At 33.2% G+C, this 21,896-nt stretch overlaps 1 protein-coding gene across 3 annotated transcripts in view; it reads left to right on the forward strand.

Moving 5' to 3' along the window:
* Positions 1 to 21,896, forward strand: part of CCSER1 (coiled-coil serine rich protein 1) — a 1,539,837-nt gene that overhangs the window by 646,820 nt on the left and 871,121 nt on the right. For all 3 annotated transcript variants that reach the window (XM_030921405.1, XM_030921410.1, XM_030921416.1), the window contains exon 7: positions 18,142 to 18,219. In XM_030921405.1, coding sequence (XP_030777265.1) covers positions 18,142 to 18,219 — 78 coding nt within the window. The remainder of the gene's footprint in view (positions 1 to 18,141; positions 18,220 to 21,896) is intronic.

The following is a 21,896-nucleotide window of genomic DNA, read 5'->3' on the forward strand; positions in this document are numbered from 1 at the left end:
GCCTGGGAGTGTAACACTGGTAGAGTGTCTAGTACCGGGAATGAGGAATGAGAAATAAGTGTTCCCACCCATCCTCAGAACTTCCAAATATTTTCTTTGGTATATAATTTTATGATGTTTTCTTTAATATGTGAAAAAAGTCAACACTGTCACATGTCAGTCTTTGTCTTTATGATTTATTTATGTTTATGTTCAGAGAAGCCCTCCTCATTCTATTGTAACTGAAAGGTAATATTTACTTACATTTTCTTCAAGTGATTCTTGTGGGCTGATTTATATTTATTATTTTAATCCAGTTATAGTTTACTATAATGCAATTTAGGGATCTGATTTTTTCCCCTAAAAGTTAATGAATTGGTAAATCACAACCTATTAAATATCCTGATCAATTTCTCTTTGTCAATTGAAGATATGATATATTTAGAACCCCCAAACTTCTCAAGTGATAGTAAAAATTAATGCATTAGCTTTGGAGGAAAATTGATAATATATGTGAAGCTATTCAATTATGTACATAGCCTTTAACTGAGACTTTATAACTCTACAAGTATTTAAAGAAATATTCATATATCTGTCTTAACAATGTCATTACAACATTATATAGAAAAAATATAAATACAAAATATCTAATGGCAGGATGAATGAAGTTATTTTTATACAATATAAATTTATTCATTCCATATAATGTAAACTTAAGAAAAACATTTGATGTGAGAAAAATCCTGAGAATATAGTTAGGTGTAAAGTTTAGGATAGAAATTATTATATACATTAATGATGCATTAATGATAATTTATATTATCATGTTTTAAAATTTTTATTTATTTTTCTTCAACTTTTATTTTGATTCAGGGGTGCATGTGCAGGATGTGCAGGTTTGTTACATAAGTAAACATGTGCCATGGTGTTTTGTTGCACAGAGCATCCCATCACCTAGGTATTAAGCCCAGGATCCATTAACTATTCTTCCTGATGCTCTCCTCCCCCTCAAACCCCCTCCAATAGGCCCCAGTGTGTGTCGTTTCTCCCTATATGTCCATGTGTTCTCATCATTTAGCTTCCACTTAAAAGTGAGAACATGCAGTATTTGGTTTTCTGTTCCTGCACGAGTTTGCTGAGGATAATGGCTTTCAACTCCATCCATGTCCCTGCAAAAGACATGATATCTTTCTTTTTTATGGCTGCATAGTATTTTATCATGTATATGTACCACATTTTCTTTATTCATTCTATCATTAATGGGCATGTAGGTTGATTCCATGTCTTTGCCATTGTGAATAGTGCTGCAGTGAACATATGCATGCATGCATCTTTATAATAGAATGGTTTATATTTCTTTGGGTGTATACCCAGTAATGGGATTGCTGGTTCAAATTATATTTCTGCCTCTAGGTCTTTGAGGATTACCACATTGTCTTCCACAGTGGTAGAACCAATTTACCCTCTCACCAACAGTGTAAAAGCATTCCTTTTTCTCTGCAACCTTGCCAGCATCTGTTGTTTTTTGACTTTTTAATAACCATTCTGACTGGTGTGAGATGGTATCTCACAGTGGTTTTGATTTGCATTTATCTAGTGATCAGTGATGTTCAGCTTTTTTGTTTGTTTGTTGGCTGCATGTATATCTTCTTTTGAGAAGTGTCTGTTCAATTCCTTTGACTGCATTTTCATGGGGTTGTTTGTTTTCTTCTTGTAAATTTGTTTAAGTTCCTTCTAGACTCTGGATTATTAGACCTTTGTCAGATGGGCAGATTGAAAAATTTTTCTCCCATTCTCTAGGTTGTCACTTCATTCTAATGATAGGGTTTTTTGTTTATTTGTTTGTTTTTGCTGTGCAGCAGTTCTTTAGTTTAATTAGATTTTGTTTGTCAATTTTTGCTTTTGTTGAAATTACTTTTGGCATTTTCATCACGAAAGCTTTGCTCATGCCTATATCCTGAATGGTATTGCCCAGATTTTCTTCTAGGGTTTTCATAGTTTTGGGTTTTATATGTAAGTCTTTAATTCCTCTTGAGTTAATTTTTGTATATAGTGTAAGGAAGGGGTTCAGTTTCAATTTTCTGCATATGGCTAACCAGTTCTCCCAGCACCATCTGTTAAGTAGGGAGTCCTTTCCCCATTATTTGTTTTTGTCAGGTTTGTCGAAGATCAGATAGTTGTACATGTGTGATCTTATTTTTGAGTTCTCTCTTCTGCTTCATTGGTCTATGTTTCAGTTCTTGTACCAGTACCATGCTGATTTGGTTACTGTAGCCTTATAGTATAATTTAAAGTCAGGTAGCATGATGCCTTCAGCTTTGTTCTTTTTGCTTAGGATTGTCTTGGCTATTTATGCTTTTTTGGTTCCATTGGAATTTTCAACTGCTTTTTTTCTTGTTCTGCAAATTATGTCAATGGTGGTTTAATGGGAATATCATTGAATCTATAACCTACTTTGAGAAGTATGGTCATTTAAGTGATATTGATTCTTCTTATCCATGAGCATGAAAGGTTTATCCATTTCTTTGTGTCCTCTCTGATTTCTTTGAACAGTGATTTGTAGTTTTCCTTGAAGAGATCCTTCACTTCCCTTGTTAGCTGTATTCCTAGGAATTTTATTCTTTTTGTAGCAATTGTGAATGTGAATTCATTCATGATTTGGCTCCCTGCTTGCCTGTTGTTAGTAAACAGGAATGCTAGTGATTTTTGCACATTGATTTTGTATCCTGAGACTTTGCTGAAATTGTGTATTAGCTTAAGAAGCTTTAGTGCTGATATGGTTGGGTTTTCTAGATACATGATCATGTTATCTTTAAGCAAAGATAATTCGACTCCTATATTCCTACTTGAATACCCTTTATATCTTTCTCTTGCCTGATTGTCCTGGCCAGAACTTCCAATACTATGTTGAATAGGAGCTGTGAGAGAGGGTATCCTTGTCTTGTGCCAGTTTTCAAGAGGAATGCTTTCAGCTTTTGCCATTTAGTATGATATTGGCTGTGGATTTGTCATATGTGGCTTTTATTATTTTGAGGTATGGTCATTCAACACTTAGTTTATTGAGAGTTTTTAACATGAAGAGATGTTGAATTTTATTGAAGGCCTTTTCTGAACCTGTTGAAATAATCATGCAGCTCTCACTTTAGTTCTGTTTATGTGTCGAATGACAATTACTGATTTGCTTATTTTGAACCAACCATGCATCCCAAGGATGCAGCCACTTGATCATGGTGGATAAACGTTTTGATGTCCTGCTGGATTTTTTTTTTTTTTTTTTTTTTTTTTTTGGTCAGTATTTTATTGAGGATCTTTGCATTGATTTTCATCAAGTATACTGGCCTGAAGTTTTTCTGTTGTTGTTGTATCTCTGCCAGGTTTGGGGATGATGCTGGCCTCATAGAGTGAACTAGGGAGAAGTAGTCCCTTCTTTTTAATTTTTTGTAATAGTTTCAGTAGAAATGGTACCAGCTTTTCTTTGTACCTCTGGTAGAATTCAGCTGTGAATCTATCTGGTCCTGGGCTTTTGTTGTATTTCTGTTGGGTCAGTGGTAATATCCCCATCGTTTCTGACTGTGAATATTTGAATCTTATCTCTTTTCTTCATTAGTCTAGCTAGTGGTCTATCTATGCTATTATTTTTTTTCAAAAAAAGAAAAACAGCTCTTGGATTTGTTGATTTTTTGAAGTGTTTGTTTTGTCTCAGTCTGCTTCAGTGCAGCTCTGATTTTGGTTATTTCTTGTCTTCCGCTAGTTTTGATATTTGTTTGCTCTTGGTTCTCTAGTTCTTTTACTTGTGATATTATGTTGTTAACTTGAGATATTTATAACTTTGATGTGGGCATTTAGGGTTACACATTTCCTTCTTAACACTGCCTTAGCTGTGTCCCAGAGATTCTAGTATGCTGTATCTTTGTTCTCATTCATTTGAAAGGACTTCTTGATTTCTTCCTTAATTTTATTATTTACCCAACAGTCATTAAGGAGCAAGTTTCTGAATTTTAATGTAGTTGTATAGTTTTCAGTGAATTTCTTAGTTTTGATTTCTAGTTTGGGCTGTGGTTCAAGAAATTGTTTTTTTATGATTTAAAATCTTTTGCATTTGCTGAGGAGTGTTTTACTTCTAATTTTGTGATCAATTTTAGAGTATGCGTCATGTGACAATGAGAAGAATGTATACTCTGTTGTTTTGGAGTAGAGAGTTCTGTAGATATCCATCAGGCCCACTTAATCCAGAGCTGAGTTCAGGTTCTGGATATCTTTGTTAATTTCCTGTCTCAGTCATCTGCCTATTATTTTTATTTTATTTTATTTTATTTTATTTTATTTTATTTTATTTTATTTTATTTTTTTGAGACAGAGTCTCCCTCTGTCGCCCAGGCTGGAGTGCAGTGGCCAGATCTCAGCTCACTGCAAGCTCTGCCTCCCGGGTTTATGCCATTCTCCTGCCTCAGCCTCCTGAGTAGCTGGGACTACAGGCGCCCGCCACCTTGCCCGGCTAGTTTTTTTTTTTGTATTTTTTACTAGAGACAGGGTTTCTCTGTGTTAGCCAGGATGATCTCGATCTCCTGACCTCATGTTCCGCCCGTCTCGGCCTCCCAAAGTGCTGGAATTACAGGCTTGAACCACCGCGCCCGGCCGCGATCTGCCTAATATTGTCATTGGGGTGTTAAAGTCTCCCATTCTTATTGTGTGGGCGTTGCAGTCTTTTTGTAGGTCTCTAGGAATTTGCTTTATGAATCTGGGTGCTCCTGTATTGATCGTATATATATATTTAGGATAGTTAGCACTTCTTGTTGAATTGAACTCTTTACCATTATGTAATGTCCTTTGTCTTTTTTCTCTCTTTTTTTTTAATCATTGTTAGTTTAAATTCTGTTTTGTCAGATAGTAGGATTGCAACCCCTGCTTTTTTCCATTTCCTTGGTAAATTTTCCTCCATCTCTTTATTTTGAGCTTATGTTTGTCTTTGCATGTGAGATGGATCTCTTGAAGACAGCACACTGACGGGTCTTGTTTCTTTATCTAGCTTGCCATTCTGTGTCTTTTAATTGGGGCATTTAGCCCATTGACATTCAAGGTTAATACTGTTATGTGTGAATTTGATCCTGTCATAATGATGCTAGCTGGTTATTTTGCAGACTTGTTTATGTGGTAGCTTCCTAGTGTCACTGGTCTGTGTACTTCAGTGTGTTTTTGTAGTGGCTGGTAATGTTTTTTTCCTTCCGTATCATGTGCTTCCTTTAGGAGCTCTTGCAAAGCAGGCCTAGTAGTGATGAATTCCATAAGCATTGGCTTGTTTGAAAAGAATCTTACTTCTCTTTTACTTATGAAGCTTAGTTTGGCCAGACATAAAATTCTATGTTGGAAATTTTTTCCTTAAGAATGTTGAATATTGGCCCCCACTCTCTTCTGGCTTGTAGGCTTTCCACGGAGAGGTCCACTTTTAGTCTGATGGTCTTCCCTTTCCAGGTGAACTGGCCTTTCTCTCTGGCTGCCCTTAACCTATTTTTTGTTTGTTTGTTTGTTTGTTTTGTTTTGTTTTGTTTCAATCTTAGAGTCTGATGACTATGTGTCTTGGGGTTGAATTTCTTGTGGAGTATCTTACTGGGGTTTTCTGCATTTTCTGGATTTGAATGTTGGCCTACCTTGCTTGGTTGGGGAAGTTCTTCTGGATGATATCCTGGAGTATGTTTTCCAGCTTCATTCCATTCTCTCCCATCTTTTTCAGGTACCCCAGTCAGTCGTAGGTTCAGTCTCTTTACATAATCCCATATCTCTTGAAGGTTTTGTTCATCTAATTTCATTCTTTTTTCTTTATTCGTGTCTTCCTGTCTTATTTCAAAAAGACAGTCTTCAAGCTCTGAAATTCTTTCCTCTGCTTGATCTATTCTGCTACCTGTGATTGCATTATGAAGTTCTCGTGTTGTGTTTTTCAGTTCCATGAGACATTTCTCTCTAAGTCCTTCTAAGTCTCTTTCAGTCCCAGTGTGAGAACCTGTATATTTCAGTTGAAAGCATTGAATTCACTTGCCCCTTTTCATTCCTTGCTGTGAGTGCCATGGACCACAGCTGCTTCTATTTGTCCATCTTGGATCTTTTCCTTTCAAATCTTTAAATATCTATTTTTAAATATCTAAAAATATATATTTTATTTGTGATTATTTTTGAATAGCTGGAATTTTGTTCCTTTTTCTATCTATTTATTTGTTTATTCCTTTTTCTAGTTTGTACTTTTAATACTTGCTTGTCTCCCCTAATGAAGTTAAGGTAATTGGAGGCAGAGATTATTTTTTTTATTAAGCACAAATTATAGTATCTTGTTTGTTATAGGTTCTCAAGACTGTCAGTTAAATGTCATTAATAAAACTAGAACACAATTCTGACTGGTTGGACACTGCTGCTGCTGAACATACCAAGAATGTTTAATAAGGTAAATGAACTGAGGGATATGAAGATTCAAATCATAGACCAAAACATAAAGAGGCCTTGCCACAGTTGGTTCAGATTCCACTGCAGAGATAAAGGGTCAGAGACATAATTTCTTTCCCTGGGAAAAATTGTGAGTTAAAATAGGGACTCAGCCTCCAAGTATCTATATAGCACCTTGGGGGAATGCTACAAGGACTTAAAAGTTCAAATAAATATATGAACTCCTGGAATTTTGATATAAAGTTAGAAACTGCAGTTTTCTAAAATTGAAACAAACGAGAGGAAGTTAAAACCAATAAGCTTAGTTCTTGTTAAGGTAACCAATACCACTATCAGTAAAAATAAGCTGATTTTAAAAAATATTACTAATAAGAGTAGGTATTTGTCTTCCCAATTACATTGCAGTGTATCTGGCATGAAATAATTGTATTTTTAATAGTAGTTTTTTTGTGAATAAATTAGCTAGTATGAATGTCATCATTGTGGTGATGCTGTAACACTGTTCAAATGAGAAAGTGCCCTGATTCTAAATGATTTGTATTTGTTTATATATTTACCATAACTTGATGTAAGCATTCTTTGAGATCATCCAGTTATTGTTTCCTACTTTTATATGAAACAAAGAACCTTTAGGTCTGTAGTGTGGTTTCTGAGTGGTTCTGTTCACCAAAAGTGAAGCACTTAAATAGATTACCAATAATTCTTATGCCAAGTTTAGTTTCCATTATTAGTTAATATGTTGGCCAATATCTGACAAAATACAGTTCATTATTCATTTAGTTTTGAATCATCCCCACAAAACCTACTCGTCCCTATGTGAATTGATATAGTTTAATTTCTGAAACTTCCAAACTAAGAACCAATTTCTGATTTCTTCTGTGAGATTCACTCTGAAGGAATGAGCCAGGGTATTGCTTTGCCATAGCCTAGTAATTTGGGGTATTCTAGGGTTTGGTCACAGCTTTGATTTAGCTTTCAGTTAGTGACTAAACACAAAAGTAAGAGATTAGTAATTGGAATTGTGTCACAAGATCAGAGTAGAGCTAAGAGCAAAGATAACTCAACACTGAGACAATCATCTCTTGGGATATTATATCTCCCAACTGTCTTAGATTATTAATACCAGGAGGAGAGAGAATTTAAAAAGCTACTTTCTGACCTCTCTGTGATTTCAGAAGGGTGAACCAGAGCTTTTGTTTACCTTTGGATCTGTACTAAAAGCCTTTTCAAGTAGAGAATACATAGTGAGGCAGTGGGAAAATATTCACTCTTAAGCCTTACATGGATGTGTATACTGGTAGAATCTCTATACAGGACAATTTGATAATATTATTCAAAATTACATTTGAATGTATCTTTCAGCTCAGTAATTTCACATCTCAAAATATATCTTATAGGTAAATTTGCACACTATATAGGATTATTCACTTCAGCTCTGTTTGTAATGCAAAAGAGAATTTAACACTAGTTAACTACATTATAATATAGCCACAAAATGTAATACCGTATAGTATTGATATACAGTCGTAACCAATAGTAGGGGAACCCATTATACATAAATATATGGTAAAACAGCAAGTTTAAGAATAATATATATTACCCTATATGTATAAAGAAAAAATCAATAACTATATATGAATATTTGTGTATAGTTTTCTATTTTTATCCATGTAACATCTGTAGAAGGTTATATAATACATTGCTAAAATTGGTGGCCTCTGGATGGCTGGTCACTAGTGGTAAAAGAAAGACATGTTTTCTGGAAAAATGTGTTGTACTTTTGAATTTTGGACTATGTGAATATGTTATCCAAATTAAATTAAAAATATGTACTAAATTTTTTAAAAAGTAGTAAATACTTTTATATCCAGGCATTTTTGTGATCAAGTTTTATGATGTCCCCAATTCAAAAATGTATAATCTAAGCTCCATAAATGTAGAAAGTAATAACTTGCTATTATATAAATAGTGTTAACTTCTCAGCCTAGAATAAAGTGGTATCATGGCTGTCTACTTTTGTCAGACAATTCTAAATTTTAGATTTTATAACTTGCAACTTCTCAATCATTGTGCTTATTCCCATACAGTTATGTGCTGTATAATTATAATACTGTATTTTTACTATACCTTTTCTATGTTTAGATATGGTTAGATACACAAATACCATTGTGTTTCAGTTGCCTACAATATTCAGTACAGTAATATGCTGTACAGATTTGTAGCCTAAGGACAATACACTAAACCATATTGCCTAGATGTGTAGTAGACTAAGCTATGTAGGTTTTTAGATGTACACTCTATAACGTTTGCACAATGACAAAAGCATCTAATGATGCATTTCTTAGAATTTTTCTTCATCATTAAGCAACACGTGACTATATGAGACATAATGCTTACATATTAGACAAACTGTTTTGTGAAAACTTTTTGGCCATGTAGAGCTGGATTATCAATATACCAAAGACTCCCTTGGGATTTAGTGTATTTCTTTCCATTCCCTAGATTGACTCAGTGTTGGATTTGCTCCTAAGGATGTTCCATCTACCTGGTGACTTCAGTCAGTTCAGACAGAAACACATTCTTATGACCTCAGCCATATTAGCTGAATGAGAACATCTCCTTTTCAAAATTACACAATTCCCAGATTCGAGCTCTATTTAAATAATGTGACTTCTGTGCCATTTTGTGACTGGCAAGAAAGGTTGATGAGGCCTTGATTATATGCTTACATCTATTTTAAGAGTTTTGGACCAGCAGTATTCAAAGCAAATGGATTGAAAGTTTAGGAGAAATCACTCCCCAAAGGAAACCCAAAATGTTAACATAATGAAATAAAATGGATGCCAGGAAGTCAAAAACAGCAGCTATAAACTCTAAGAACATATTATAAAGAAAAAAGCTTGCATTTTCATTTGGAGAAAACAAGACCAGTAAAAGATGTAACCGGAATGGAAAAGGTTGTTGAACCTGACTAAAGTACAATGGGCTAGTCCAGATTTAGAGACTAAACTCAATTTCCTATTGCTCTTGTTTTGGTTTACTGCTAAAACAACAAACACTAAGGCATGGAATATGCACCACGTAGAGAATTAAGTAAGTGGAATCAGCCTTGTTCCTCTGAGAGGAATGCCTGTAATTCAGTAGTCAGCACCCTGGATTGGAGGAGTCCAGGCCTCTTGGCTTCTTGCCTTTTGCAGGTATAACTAGTGAAGGACACACATTAGACACTGAAAATCTACCTACTAATATGTGTGTGTATGTGTGTGTGTGTGTGTGTGTGTGTGTATGAGATGTTTTTCTGTGTCACAATTAGATACTCTATATTCCCTTTCTTACCAAGTTCTTGGGCCAACAGCAAGCCTAACCAGGTCTTGCCAATGGGAACAATCATGGCAAAACTTAAAGTCTAAGAGCAGGGAAGTTTAAGTGTACTCAATACTTGTTGAATGGCTGAATGACTAAGTGACTGAATTTTCTTTTTTTTTTTTTTTTTTTTTTGAGACGGAGTCTCGCTCTGTCGCCCGGGCTGGAGTGCAGTGGCCGGATCTCAGCTCACTGCAAGCTCCGCCTCCCGGGTTTACGCCATTCTCCTGCCTCAGCCTCCCGAGTAGCTGGGACTACAGGCGCCCGCCACCTCGCCCGGCTAGTTTTTTTTTGTATTTTTTAGTAGAGACGAGGTTTCACCGTGTTAGCCAGGATGGTCTTGATCTCCTGACTTCGTGATCCACCCGTCTCGGCCTCCCAAAGTGCTGGGATTACAGGCTTGAGCCACCGCGCCCGGCCAGTGACTGAATTTTCACAGAAAATTGACATGTCTAAAAAAAGGAAGATATTAAAAAAAAAAAAAAAAGCCCATTTATACTATAGAAATACAAATTATGTGCTTTATCAGTAATAACACCATTGATTATTAAAGCAGCAATATACTAAACCATGTGTATATATTTTCTATGTAAATTTACAACTATGAGAATACATCCTCAAATTAGTTAACACATTTAAAAGGGGAAAATTTAATTTTATTAGGTCTAGAGAATCATTATAAAATTTACCCTAATGGCTTTAAAAAATTAAAATATTTCACTTACCCTTAAATCTTTTTGTGTACTCCGAAGATTTCAGCCCAATTGATCATGTTTAACTTCAAGAAATCCTTATAAATAAACTTTAATCCCATAGGACAGATCCATTAATCATGCTTTCAGGGGAAGCATAATTAATGGATCTGTACTATGGAATTACAGCATTCAGTAAATATTAATAATGCAAATTCACTCTACCAAGCACCTTAACAGTACCCAAACAAATCATTTTATATGGCTGAAGCTTTCCTTCAGCGTTCCCATATGGAACATGAAAGTATGCAAAACAATTTAACATCAGCTTTTCTGGGAGAACTTAACAGAAGATTAAAGGTTCTCTGATGGAGAGATTTTGCATCTCAATAAAATGATCTGTCAAAATTTATTTTGATGAAAGTTTCAGAAGCCCTGATAAAAACTCAGAGGCTATGAGTAAATGACTATTATGTATTACAACAATGAATAGCCTGGTTATATTGCTAATGAAGAATTTTTTTAAAAAAAACTTTTTTTATGGCTGCATAGTATTCTATGGTGTGTCCTTTGTAGGGACATGGATGCAGCTGGAAACCATCATTCTTAGCAAACTATCACAAGAACAGAAAACCAAACACCGCATGTTCTCACTCATAGGTGGGAACTGAACAATGAGATCACTTGGACTCGGGAAGGGGAATATCACACACTGGGGCCTATCATGGGGAGGGGGGAGGAGGGAGGGATTGCATTGGGGAGTTATACCTGATATAAATGATGAATTGATGGGTGCTGACGAGTTGATGGGTGCAGCACACCAACATGGCATAAGTATACATATGTAACAAACCTGCACATTATGCACATGTACCCTAGAACTTAAAAGTATAATAAAAAAAAAAAAAAGAAAATCATAAAAAAAAAAAACTTTTAATTGGGGAATGGTTTTATATTTACAGAAAATATGCAGAGACAGTACAGACGAGTCCCATAAACTCCTGAGTTTCTCCTATTGTTATCATCCAACCTTGGCAGAGTACATTTCTCACAACTTAAAAATCATTGTTGGTACATTACTATTAAGTCAACTGGTCAGTGTATTTGGGTTTCAACAGTTTTCCTTAATGTCCTTTTTGTTATTCCCCAGTCACATTCAGGATATTTTATTACAGGGCTCCCCAACTTCCTGGCCACGGATCAGTGGTTTGTGGCCTGTTGGAACTCAGCTGCACTGCAGGAGGTGAGCGGAGGGCAAGTGAGCTAAGCTTCAGCTGTACTTACAGCTGCTCCGCATCATTGGCATTACCAACTGAGCTCCACCTGCCTTTCAGATCAGCTGCACCATTAGAGTCCCTTAGGAGCGCTAACCCTATTGTGAACTGCGCATGCGAGGTTTGAATGCCCCTTATGAGATTCTAATGCCTGATGATGTGTCACATTCTCCCATCCCTCTCAAGATGGGATATCTAGTTGCAGGAAAACAAGATCAGGGCTCCTACTGATTCTACATTATGGTAAGTTGTATAATTATTTCATTATATATCACAATGTAATAATAATAGAAATAAAGTGCACAATAAATGTAATGTACTTGAATCATCCCTAAATCATCCCTCTCCCACTTTGTGGAAAATTGTTTTCCATGAAAACGGTCCCTCATGCCAAAAAGGTTGAGGACCACTGCTTTATTATTGTTATTCGCCATGTCTTCGCAGTGAAAGTTTCTCACACTTTTCTTGTTAAGCACTGATTAGGCAGAACATTTCTCAATTTAGATTTGTCTGATGCTTTTCTCATGATTAGACTGTGGCCATTGGTTTGAGGGTAGAAGACCACAGATGTGAAAGATCCCTCTCTTCATATTATACAACGTTCATGCTGTCTACATGATACTACCCTTGATCACTTGGCTGAGGTAGTATGTGCTGGGTTTCTCCACTGTGAAGTTATTTTCCTTTTTTCACACATTACACTTTGGAAGAAAGTCATTCAGTGCATCTTGAGGGTGGGAATAGGGTGTTAAGTTTCATCTCTTGAAGAGAACTATCTAAATGAATTATTTGGAATGCTTCTGGAAAAAGATTTGTCTCATCTCTCATTTACTGATTTGGAATTTTTCTGAAAAAATGTGTCTCTTCTCCCGATTTATTTGCTCATTGTTTTAATACTTTTAGTTATACTCGGTAGTATGTTATTTATGTTGTTGTTCGAATTGTTCCAGATTTGGCATTTGGAAGCTCTTTTGTGTTGACTTCTTTGTTCTTTGTCTCTTTGGCATACCCCTGTTCTTTTCTTTTTTGAGTACTTCCTTGCTTTATGGTACAAAAGGATGCTCCAGAATCATCTTGTGCATCTTGTGCATTTCTTGTCCCATCCCGGACTTGGAATCAGCCATTTCTCCTAGGAGCCCTGGTTTCTTTTTTAGAAAAAAACAAGATCTAAGCACTGGGTGTTAGTATGGATATTTTATTCAATAAAATGAACACATTTTCCTCTGAATCAGAAGAAAAACATAATAAGGCTTATACAATAAAATATTTATAATACTTATAAAAGATTATCTCATTTTCATGGATTAAAAATTAACTCCCTAACTTATGAATCAGTTAACTATATTTCAAAAATGAATTTAAATTTTAAATTTTATATTGTTAGATACACACGGCTGACTTGGAAATTGTATGCACAGAACATTGATAGTACCAAATGACAAATGGTTTGTGAATCAATTGAGAGATCTTCCTTTCTTCACATCAAAATAAAGAAGAGAATACTATGTTTCCCAATGCTATTAAAACGAGTACACGTTTGTATTTATCAATAGTAAGTATAATAGTAGCAGTTATGAGAAGATGTAACACTCAAAATGTCAACTTTATTTTCTGATTATTAATAGTGCCTCTTATTCTTCAATTTCTCTGCTTTTTTAGTGACAGAATATTGAGTTTCAAAGCTCTCAACTGTGTACTTTGCCCAATGTCAGTTAAGCAGTGTCCATTGAGCATGATCACATTTTCAAACTAACCATTTAAATCATTGTTTATAGTAACAGATGATATACCATTTTCCCAAATTTTTGTCTGAATTTAACTTGAGAAAAAAAGTTGCTAATTAGTATAACAAAAAATATTTTCTTTCATGCTCATTATTTATTTTGAGGTAGACCAACTCTTAGGATTTGCAAGTCTTACTTTTCACTTGGGTTTTATTGTGGTTGTTGTTAATAAGCTTTGTATACTTATTTTTTCTCATCAACAATGACTTCTATTAATTGACTTTAAGTTTGTACAAAGATAGGTGAGTTTGAAGATTTCAATGAGATCTCACTTATCTGCTCTTTCCAATTTCTTGATAAATTGTCCCTGATTATTCATGTATGTTTTAAGGAGCCATCACATAGGAGCTAAGAGAAGTTCTAGTCCTCCTCCTGCTGTTGTTTTCCTTTAGTATGGTGTCATTTTCATTTAGCCTGTGGATATCTGCTCTTCACCAACGCCGTATTGCAGATTTGAATATGATAAGGTGGCATGGTGTTTTGCAGGAACCTCTGTGTGCTTAGATCATAGTTTATTCCATTGAAATATTTGAAGCAAAGGGTAGTATTTCCCATCTGTCTCTTGGGATTATATTTAAAATAGATTTTTTTTTTTTTTTTTTTTTTTTAATGTTTGCTTGTTCATTCTTTTTGCTCAGGGCCAAAGATGAGTCCAATGGTAAGAGAACAGGTCTCTGAGATAATAGAAACATTGTTTCTCTTGGTATTTCTATTCTCCTTCCCAACTAAATACTTCACTTCTCTCCTTCTCCTAATTATCTTCCTAGGAAGTTCCATAATAACCCACTCCGATGAGAGTCTTGGATATTACTTTAAACATTTCAGTACTGTAGCAAAGCCTTCTTATCCTCCTTACGGATAATAAATCCATTTTTAAAATTTATTATAATGATAGTGAAGACGTGAGTAAATATAAGACTTTCATATAATGAGAAAGAGTGGTTAAAATATCTGAGATTACTTGTTAAAATTCAAATTAACCTGTGAAAATCTTGTGCTAGAACACATGTAGTATAAGTATTATTTAATGTTTATTGTACACCAAGAAATTGGAAAAGCATCTTCAAAGAATAAATCTCTGATCCTGCTATCTTTTGCCCATATATATTGAAGTGAAAGATTAGTAGAAGAAAACATAAGAGAGAATCTTTGAGAACGTGATTGGTAGGCCAATATTTCTTAGGTAAAACACCAAAAGTACACACCACAAAAAGCAAACTTAAAAAAAAAAAAAATAGTTTAGAAAACTTTGGCTCTTTTGAATATATGGTTAAGAAAATAAAAAGGTAAGCCACAAACTGAGTAAAAATATTTGTAATAAATGTATATGACAGAGGATTTGTATCCAATAATCCAATGATAAAAATTGGCAAAATATTTTAATACTCTTTGCAAATGAGATATGCTAATAGTTAATGGGCACATGAAATGATGCTTAACATCATTAGTAACCCATGGAAGAGAAAGTTAAAACCACAATGAGCTTCCACTGTACATCCATAAAATGCCTAATTTTTTAAAAAAGACTGATACACTGATATTTCCAAAACACAGTGCAAGTGGAAGTGCAAAATATTACAATCCTTTTGGAAAACAGTTGTCAGTTTCTTATAAAATTTACATAATATGTATTATGTAATATATGTATGTAATAATATTATGTAATATTATGTAATAGGATATAAACTTGCCAGAAGACCCAGATATATCATTGTTAAGTATTTACTAAAGATAAATTAAAACACATGTCCAACAAAAGATATATACATGAATATTCAGCATTTTTTTTTCATTAGAGCCCCAAACAGGAAGCAACACAAATCCCATCAGTAAGTGAGTGGATAAGCAAATTTCTGTCCATCAGAAATACTACACAAAATTTTGAAATAATAGACTACTGAAATATGCACCAATATGATATAATGAATTTCAGAATCATTTTGCTGAGTGAAATAAGCCAGACCCAAAAGAATTCACTTCTCTACACTTCTATTTATATGAAATTCTAGAGCAGCCCAAAGCAGACTAGTAATAGAAAGCACACTATTTTTCTTGGGAGCTGGGATGGGGATAGTTGAATACAGAGGCACATGAGGGAACATTTTCAGGTGAAATACAGAAAATGTTCTGTATCTGATATTGGTAGTGGTTACATATGTGGATATATATGTATATAGTTACATATATTGATATGTTTGGAATCTATCAAAAGCAGATGAAGCCATAATTCTGACAGAACATTTTATGAAGAAAGTTGTGGATTAACAAAATCATCAGCTTTTAAAACATCAAATGTAACTTAAGTATTTCATTTAGATATTAAATTGTATCATTATTGCTATTGTTGAATGGAAGAGTAAATGGATTAAAATATGAAATATGGATAAGACTTATCTTCAAAAGGTTTACAATAGTATTTTATCTAAAAGAATAAGCAAATTGGAATGACACCTAAATTACAGATCACTGAAAAGCAAATGGGAAAACAGTAGGATAAGCATGAAAATACTTTATGTATTTCTCAACTTGATAACTAAGTACAGTTTATCAGATGTTGTCATATGAGATGGATTTGTTTTTTTTTTTTAAATATTTATCTCAAGATGTCCTCAGAACAGTAGAATTAAGGTGTCACACTTTAAGATTGATTTGAAAATTATAGCTAGAACACAATTTTCTCTTAGAATGACATTCAAAGAATCAGTGTTACATAATGTAAAATTTGGAGTCTGCTTTTTACTATCCTTTGAATTATACATTAATGTCTGGAAAGTTGTGGGAGACCTCAACCTTTAAAGAAGTTTACCATGAACCTTGACTTTTCACTCATGTTCTTATGAAAATTAAACCTTCATTGGAAAGACTATGGTCCAGGCTTTTCAATTTTTACACATGAATGTCATCTATGTCTCCTAAATATATATTTTTTGAGGGTACGATACTTTAATAAGCTATGCAGGCTGTCTATACTACAGGTAAATATCGGATAATTCAACTATGAATGAACTGTATCCTGTCCCTTGCTTAAATTCTTGTGAGAAATCCAACTTTAAGAAAAGTAGCTCAAGAATCTTTTTTCCATGTTTTTCAGCATAAAGCTTCATTCATGTCTTATGTTAACATCCTGCGGTAATTAGTTAGCAAGACCAGCCTTGTTTCTCTATTATGTCATATAATCAGAGAGCGAGAGTCAGCAATTCATAATATTTCCTGGTTTTGATCAAATAAATGGCGTAGAACTCCGGATAAATTTTGAAATTAAAGTCAGTAACTAACTCACCTCAATTATGTGGTGCATGTATTTTCCTACTTCCTTTAGTAGATTATTGTCCAATTTTTACCTGATTTCCTTCTTTAGACATTTTTACTCAATGCACTGCCTTATATCAATTTCCATAATAGGTGTGGTAAGTGTTAAATTAACATTATGCTGAATATCTTGGTTCCTGTGTTTATAGTTCTTATCCTTGGTTTCTGGACTAGGGAGTCATAAGTAGTCCCAACTTAATGGGTATTTAAAATATGTCCAGTTTATTGTATATATGAATACAGTGAATTGAAAATAATCCTTGAATAGAAAGTTTCTAAGAATAAGTAACGGTGGTAGCACCTATGCTTTGAATGCGTTCTTTTGCTGACACTTAAGTGAGTCAAACTTGTCTATTTATATCCTTATCTCACTTGAGGTGAATTCATTCTTTGGTTTTAATCTTCACTGCAAAATTTCTGTGTGTTTGCACATATATTTAGAAACCAAGCTGAAAATATGGGTATATATTCTTTTCAATGTTTTATTTTCTTTCGTTTTATTTGCATATGGGAGAATCCCTCTGAGAGACTGTGTTAAGAATATAATAAAATGACTTCTGTTGCTACCTACTATTAGTATCTTTTTCTTGCTTTTAGAAAAACAAATTAATGATTAAATTCTAACTGGTGTCTCTTTTTTAGGCTAATCTCACATTAAATAAGTTTTAATTTATTGTATTTTTAAAAGACTACAAAAACAGCCATTAGCAATAATCCAGGAATTCTCTTACATTTGTGTAAATCTTTTATTATTCTTAAATTTTTGTTTAGCAGAATAAAAGAAAGGTAAAATGTCAGGGGCTATGAATTTAAGAATTTAAAAAATTTATTATTTGTTTCAGTTTGTAATTGTATATTGTGGCAGATTGGTTTACATAATGAAAAAAATGTTTGCAATGATTTAGATCTTTATAGAAGAAAAACTATAATACATGTTTGAAAATCAGTCTGAAATACATTGAAATAGCAACATAATGAATTATTACAATTACAGTTTAATTTTAAAAAAGGTAAAATATAAATTAAGCAATGATGATAATAAATACCACCCTAACACAAAAAATGGCCATCAAGTTTGATAAAATGCACTTAAAATATACATGGAGAGTGATAATTTGACTAATTTCCCAGATGATTGTTTCTATATAAGGAATGATTTATTATATAATTATGATTAAATCAACATTAAATCTGGTATTTTTACAATTCATATTTTACTTATTTATTTTATTTATTTATTTATCTAAATTATGAATAGTCAAAATGACTACAAAACAATCCTTATTTAATTCAATTTCACTGTCCTTGCAGAGTACGGACATGAGTCCAGCAAGCAGTACCACGTCACTTCCTGTTAGTCCTCTTACCGAAGAGCCAGTGCCTTTCAAGGTAAAAAATAAACAAGAAAGCATTATTTATAAAAATTTTAGGATAATTAATAAATAGTTTAAAATAGTTTATGTGTAGATGGTGAAGTGAACTGCTTTAATCTTCAAGGCCCTGATCAAATCTTAAAATCATTTCTTCGTGTATGTATTCTATTGTCACTCTATTGCTAACTAAAGGTAAAGGTTTGGAATGAAAATTACTGCTTTATGGGACGATTGTTTGTCTTACATGTAAATGGTGGGGTTTTATTGTAATAGGTTGATTCACATGAATTAGAGGTTTTACATATTTTGTTTATATTAATTACATTAATATAATTCATAGGGGTAGAAGGAAACATTCAGCCCTCATCTAGTGGTTACATTTTCATTAGCAATGCTAGGTTACCAATAATTAATGATGTAATCCTTTTAAAATAAGAGTCAAAATCAAGAGTTGAAATGTGGAATCATTCCACCAAACGTATTGTATTTAATAAGTATTCAAGTAAATATGAAAAGAAGTATGTGGTATGACTGGTGGCATTTTTTTTTCAGTTTGGGAAGCTATATACATAACAAATATGAAGTCTTGTTTTGCCACTTCAGATTAGATGTTTCCATTTAAGCCAAAGCTTGTAGATCAACTATTTTATGTTTTTACTGGGGTATTTAGATATTACTGGTATTATTATAAATAAAAACAATTCTTAAGAGCCTGAGGAAAAATTAAAAATGTTGGGATGATGTACTTAAGTGCCCTTATTTCAGTATCCTTTTATTTAAAGACAGGTGCACATTTTAAGATTATCGCATTTATGATTGTAGTATTTTAACATACAGTTATTATGTTTTTTATTTTTCATATAAGGACTGTATCTTATTTAAGTTTATATTGCTTATACCTAGTACAGTTGCTGGCATGGATTTTCATATACTCAGTATTGCTGTCTTGTTGAAATGATAATTATAGAAGGCTATGAATTCATATAAGAGTGTTTAGTTTTCTAGTTATGGATCCTTTTTTGGTTAATGAGAGTCAAATATTTGTTAGAAGTCCCTTTCTATACCTGCTACTTGTTAAATACTAAATGATATTCTGATTACATTATTTATTGACACATTCTTTATTATTATACAGATAAATGAGAAAATAATACTAATACTACAAAGTTTGATATTACCATTTTATGGTATATGGAACAAATTTACCGAAGAAGCATATCTTTAACAAGATTTTTCTTGAATTCTCCAAACTTCACCAGAAACCATTTTTTTATTTTTAATATATTGACAATGATTACAGTCTTTGAAAATTAATGTATTTTTTAACAGAAGTTAAAAAAGGTTAGACATATTTCAGAATCTGCAGATATAAAGCTAATATAAATACAATTATTTTAGTTAGTTTCTCTAACTGGTTCTGAGAGATCAATAGTTTTGGGGTAAATGTAAATGATTCTATAAGAAATTAAAACTTCCAAGTGCTTATAATATATAATATTGTCTTTTGATGGACAACATATTTATAGTGACTTTTAATTTACTTCTTTTGTGAAAGGAATATTGGCTATATATTTTAAAATATTTAATTACCTATAAAATTATCCTTCTAGTGTTTATAAGTATCTAAACTTAAAATTCAAAATTATGAACTAAAACTTTATCTGCTTCTTTCATTTTTAGTTTATAAATTGTCATTATGTAAATGAGTAATATAATACTCATTTAATGTTATATAAGCACAAAATATATAGAACTATTTTGAACAGAATCTTAAGAGTATAAAGCATTGTAATTTTAAGGATATGTTGAGAATTATATAACACATAGAAGATATTTAAGTTTTCTTGTAACCATATTCTGAAAAAGTCTGATATCATAATTCATATGTCTAAAACTTTGATAAAAATTATGATATTGAATAGCTAGGTAACTAGAAAATAAAAGGTTGTCTTTTTCACCTATTCCCCATGAATGTGACATGATATTTCATGTTAGTATTAGATTAATCCTCTTAACCTCTTAGCTTACTTTTTTAAGATACGGTGATTTCAGCACTCAGCCCCATCACAATCCATCCTGATATTAGAAGAGCAAAACTTCTACTAATATTGGTGGGTGATTGAGGGATTTGACTTTCCTTTTTCTTCTGGGAAGTAATTAGATTACTAGAAGAAAGGTATTTCCCCCACTTTCTTCGGTCAGTTTTGGAAGAACTCAGAACAATTGGAGGAAGATATATTGTTTTGGCTGGTGTGTTTATCAAGGTGCATGTTTTTCTTTAAGCATTACCTTTAGAAAGACATTCAGATTAAGTTGATTTCAACCACATCGTTTGAAATAAAGATGAATGGTAATTTTTTAAATAAAAAATGAATACTTTCCCACTGATACCCATGCCTTTATTCTTGAATGTTAGAAGAGAAACTGGCTATTGTTAAGAATGTACCATAGTAAGAGCTATTAAACTAAGTATGGAAGAAAACAAGATGGCATCCTAGGGACTATCCCAAGGTAGGTTAAACTTCAGAGATACATGAATTTAAAATGGTAATTCAGTCTTGTTGGAATCAAATATTTATTTTTTCCAATATGGCAGCATTTTTCAACTTTGTTAATTTTGGAGCCCGTTCTTTCAAGTAAATAAAAAAGTGATCTGCGCTGAAAGATAGTCTAAGCCCTACATACATACCCACTTCTCTATTCCCCCGCACTATGGTTCAGTTCCTGCTAAACTCATGTTTACTGTTTAAAAACCATTGCTAAAGTGGTTTGTTTGATGTAGCTATCCTTTCAAAACTGAGGACATTTCACACAAAAGTTCATCCAACTTTGTCTTAAACAACTGAAAAATCTGGAAACTTTGTGCATCTCATTGTAAATAAAACTACTTGACAAGAGATAAGAAGGCTTTCTCCATCTAGACAGAGCACATGAACTCCAGGTCACCACAGTCATCACCATTCCTACTATATTCATCCCAGGTGATGAATGCATTTGACTGTATTCCTTCATAGAAGATAGTGTGTAATTCACAATCTTCCACGTATACTACACATAATAAACTCCAGATTTCCTGGGCAGCCTCTTGGTACTGAGGAGTTTCTAGGATGCTTGGTTCTAAAAAGTTTCTTTTATAAGAACTGTCAAATTCTTTTACCTGTATAAACTATTGCTATGAGCTCCTATTTGGAAACAAAAGGCAAATTATAACCTCTAGGTTTTTTTTTTTTTGGTTTTTTAATGGAATATTCAGCATTATATCAACTGTACATACATATGATCTGACACATGCCACTACATCATTATAGAAGAGCCAAAGGATAACCAATTTTGCTTAGGTAGGAACAAAATGTTATCAAACATCAACAACAGAATCATAAAAGTTCAAGATCATTAAAGTGAGACAATGCTGTGATGAAAAACAGTGGATTACTTAGCCATTAAGTTTTTTATAGTTTTCTGAGGAGTAAACCTGAACAACATTGACGTCAATTTTAATGTGCTCTTTCTATCCTTTTCTATCTTTTCCCTCTGGCATTCTCCCTGATTTCTTGCAAACATTGAATCACTTCCCATCTCATCTGCCTGCCATCTCCCTTTGTTAGCCGTGGTAAAATGCTCCACACCGAAGATGGCTTCAACCCACTACATTTTACTGTTCTTTAGCAGGATGACCCTTTCAATTTTTTTGTA

The sequence above is a fragment of the Rhinopithecus roxellana genome, chromosome 2, assembly GCF_007565055.1.
Source record: "Rhinopithecus roxellana isolate Shanxi Qingling chromosome 2, ASM756505v1, whole genome shotgun sequence".
NCBI lineage: Eukaryota > Metazoa > Chordata > Mammalia > Primates > Cercopithecidae > Rhinopithecus > Rhinopithecus roxellana.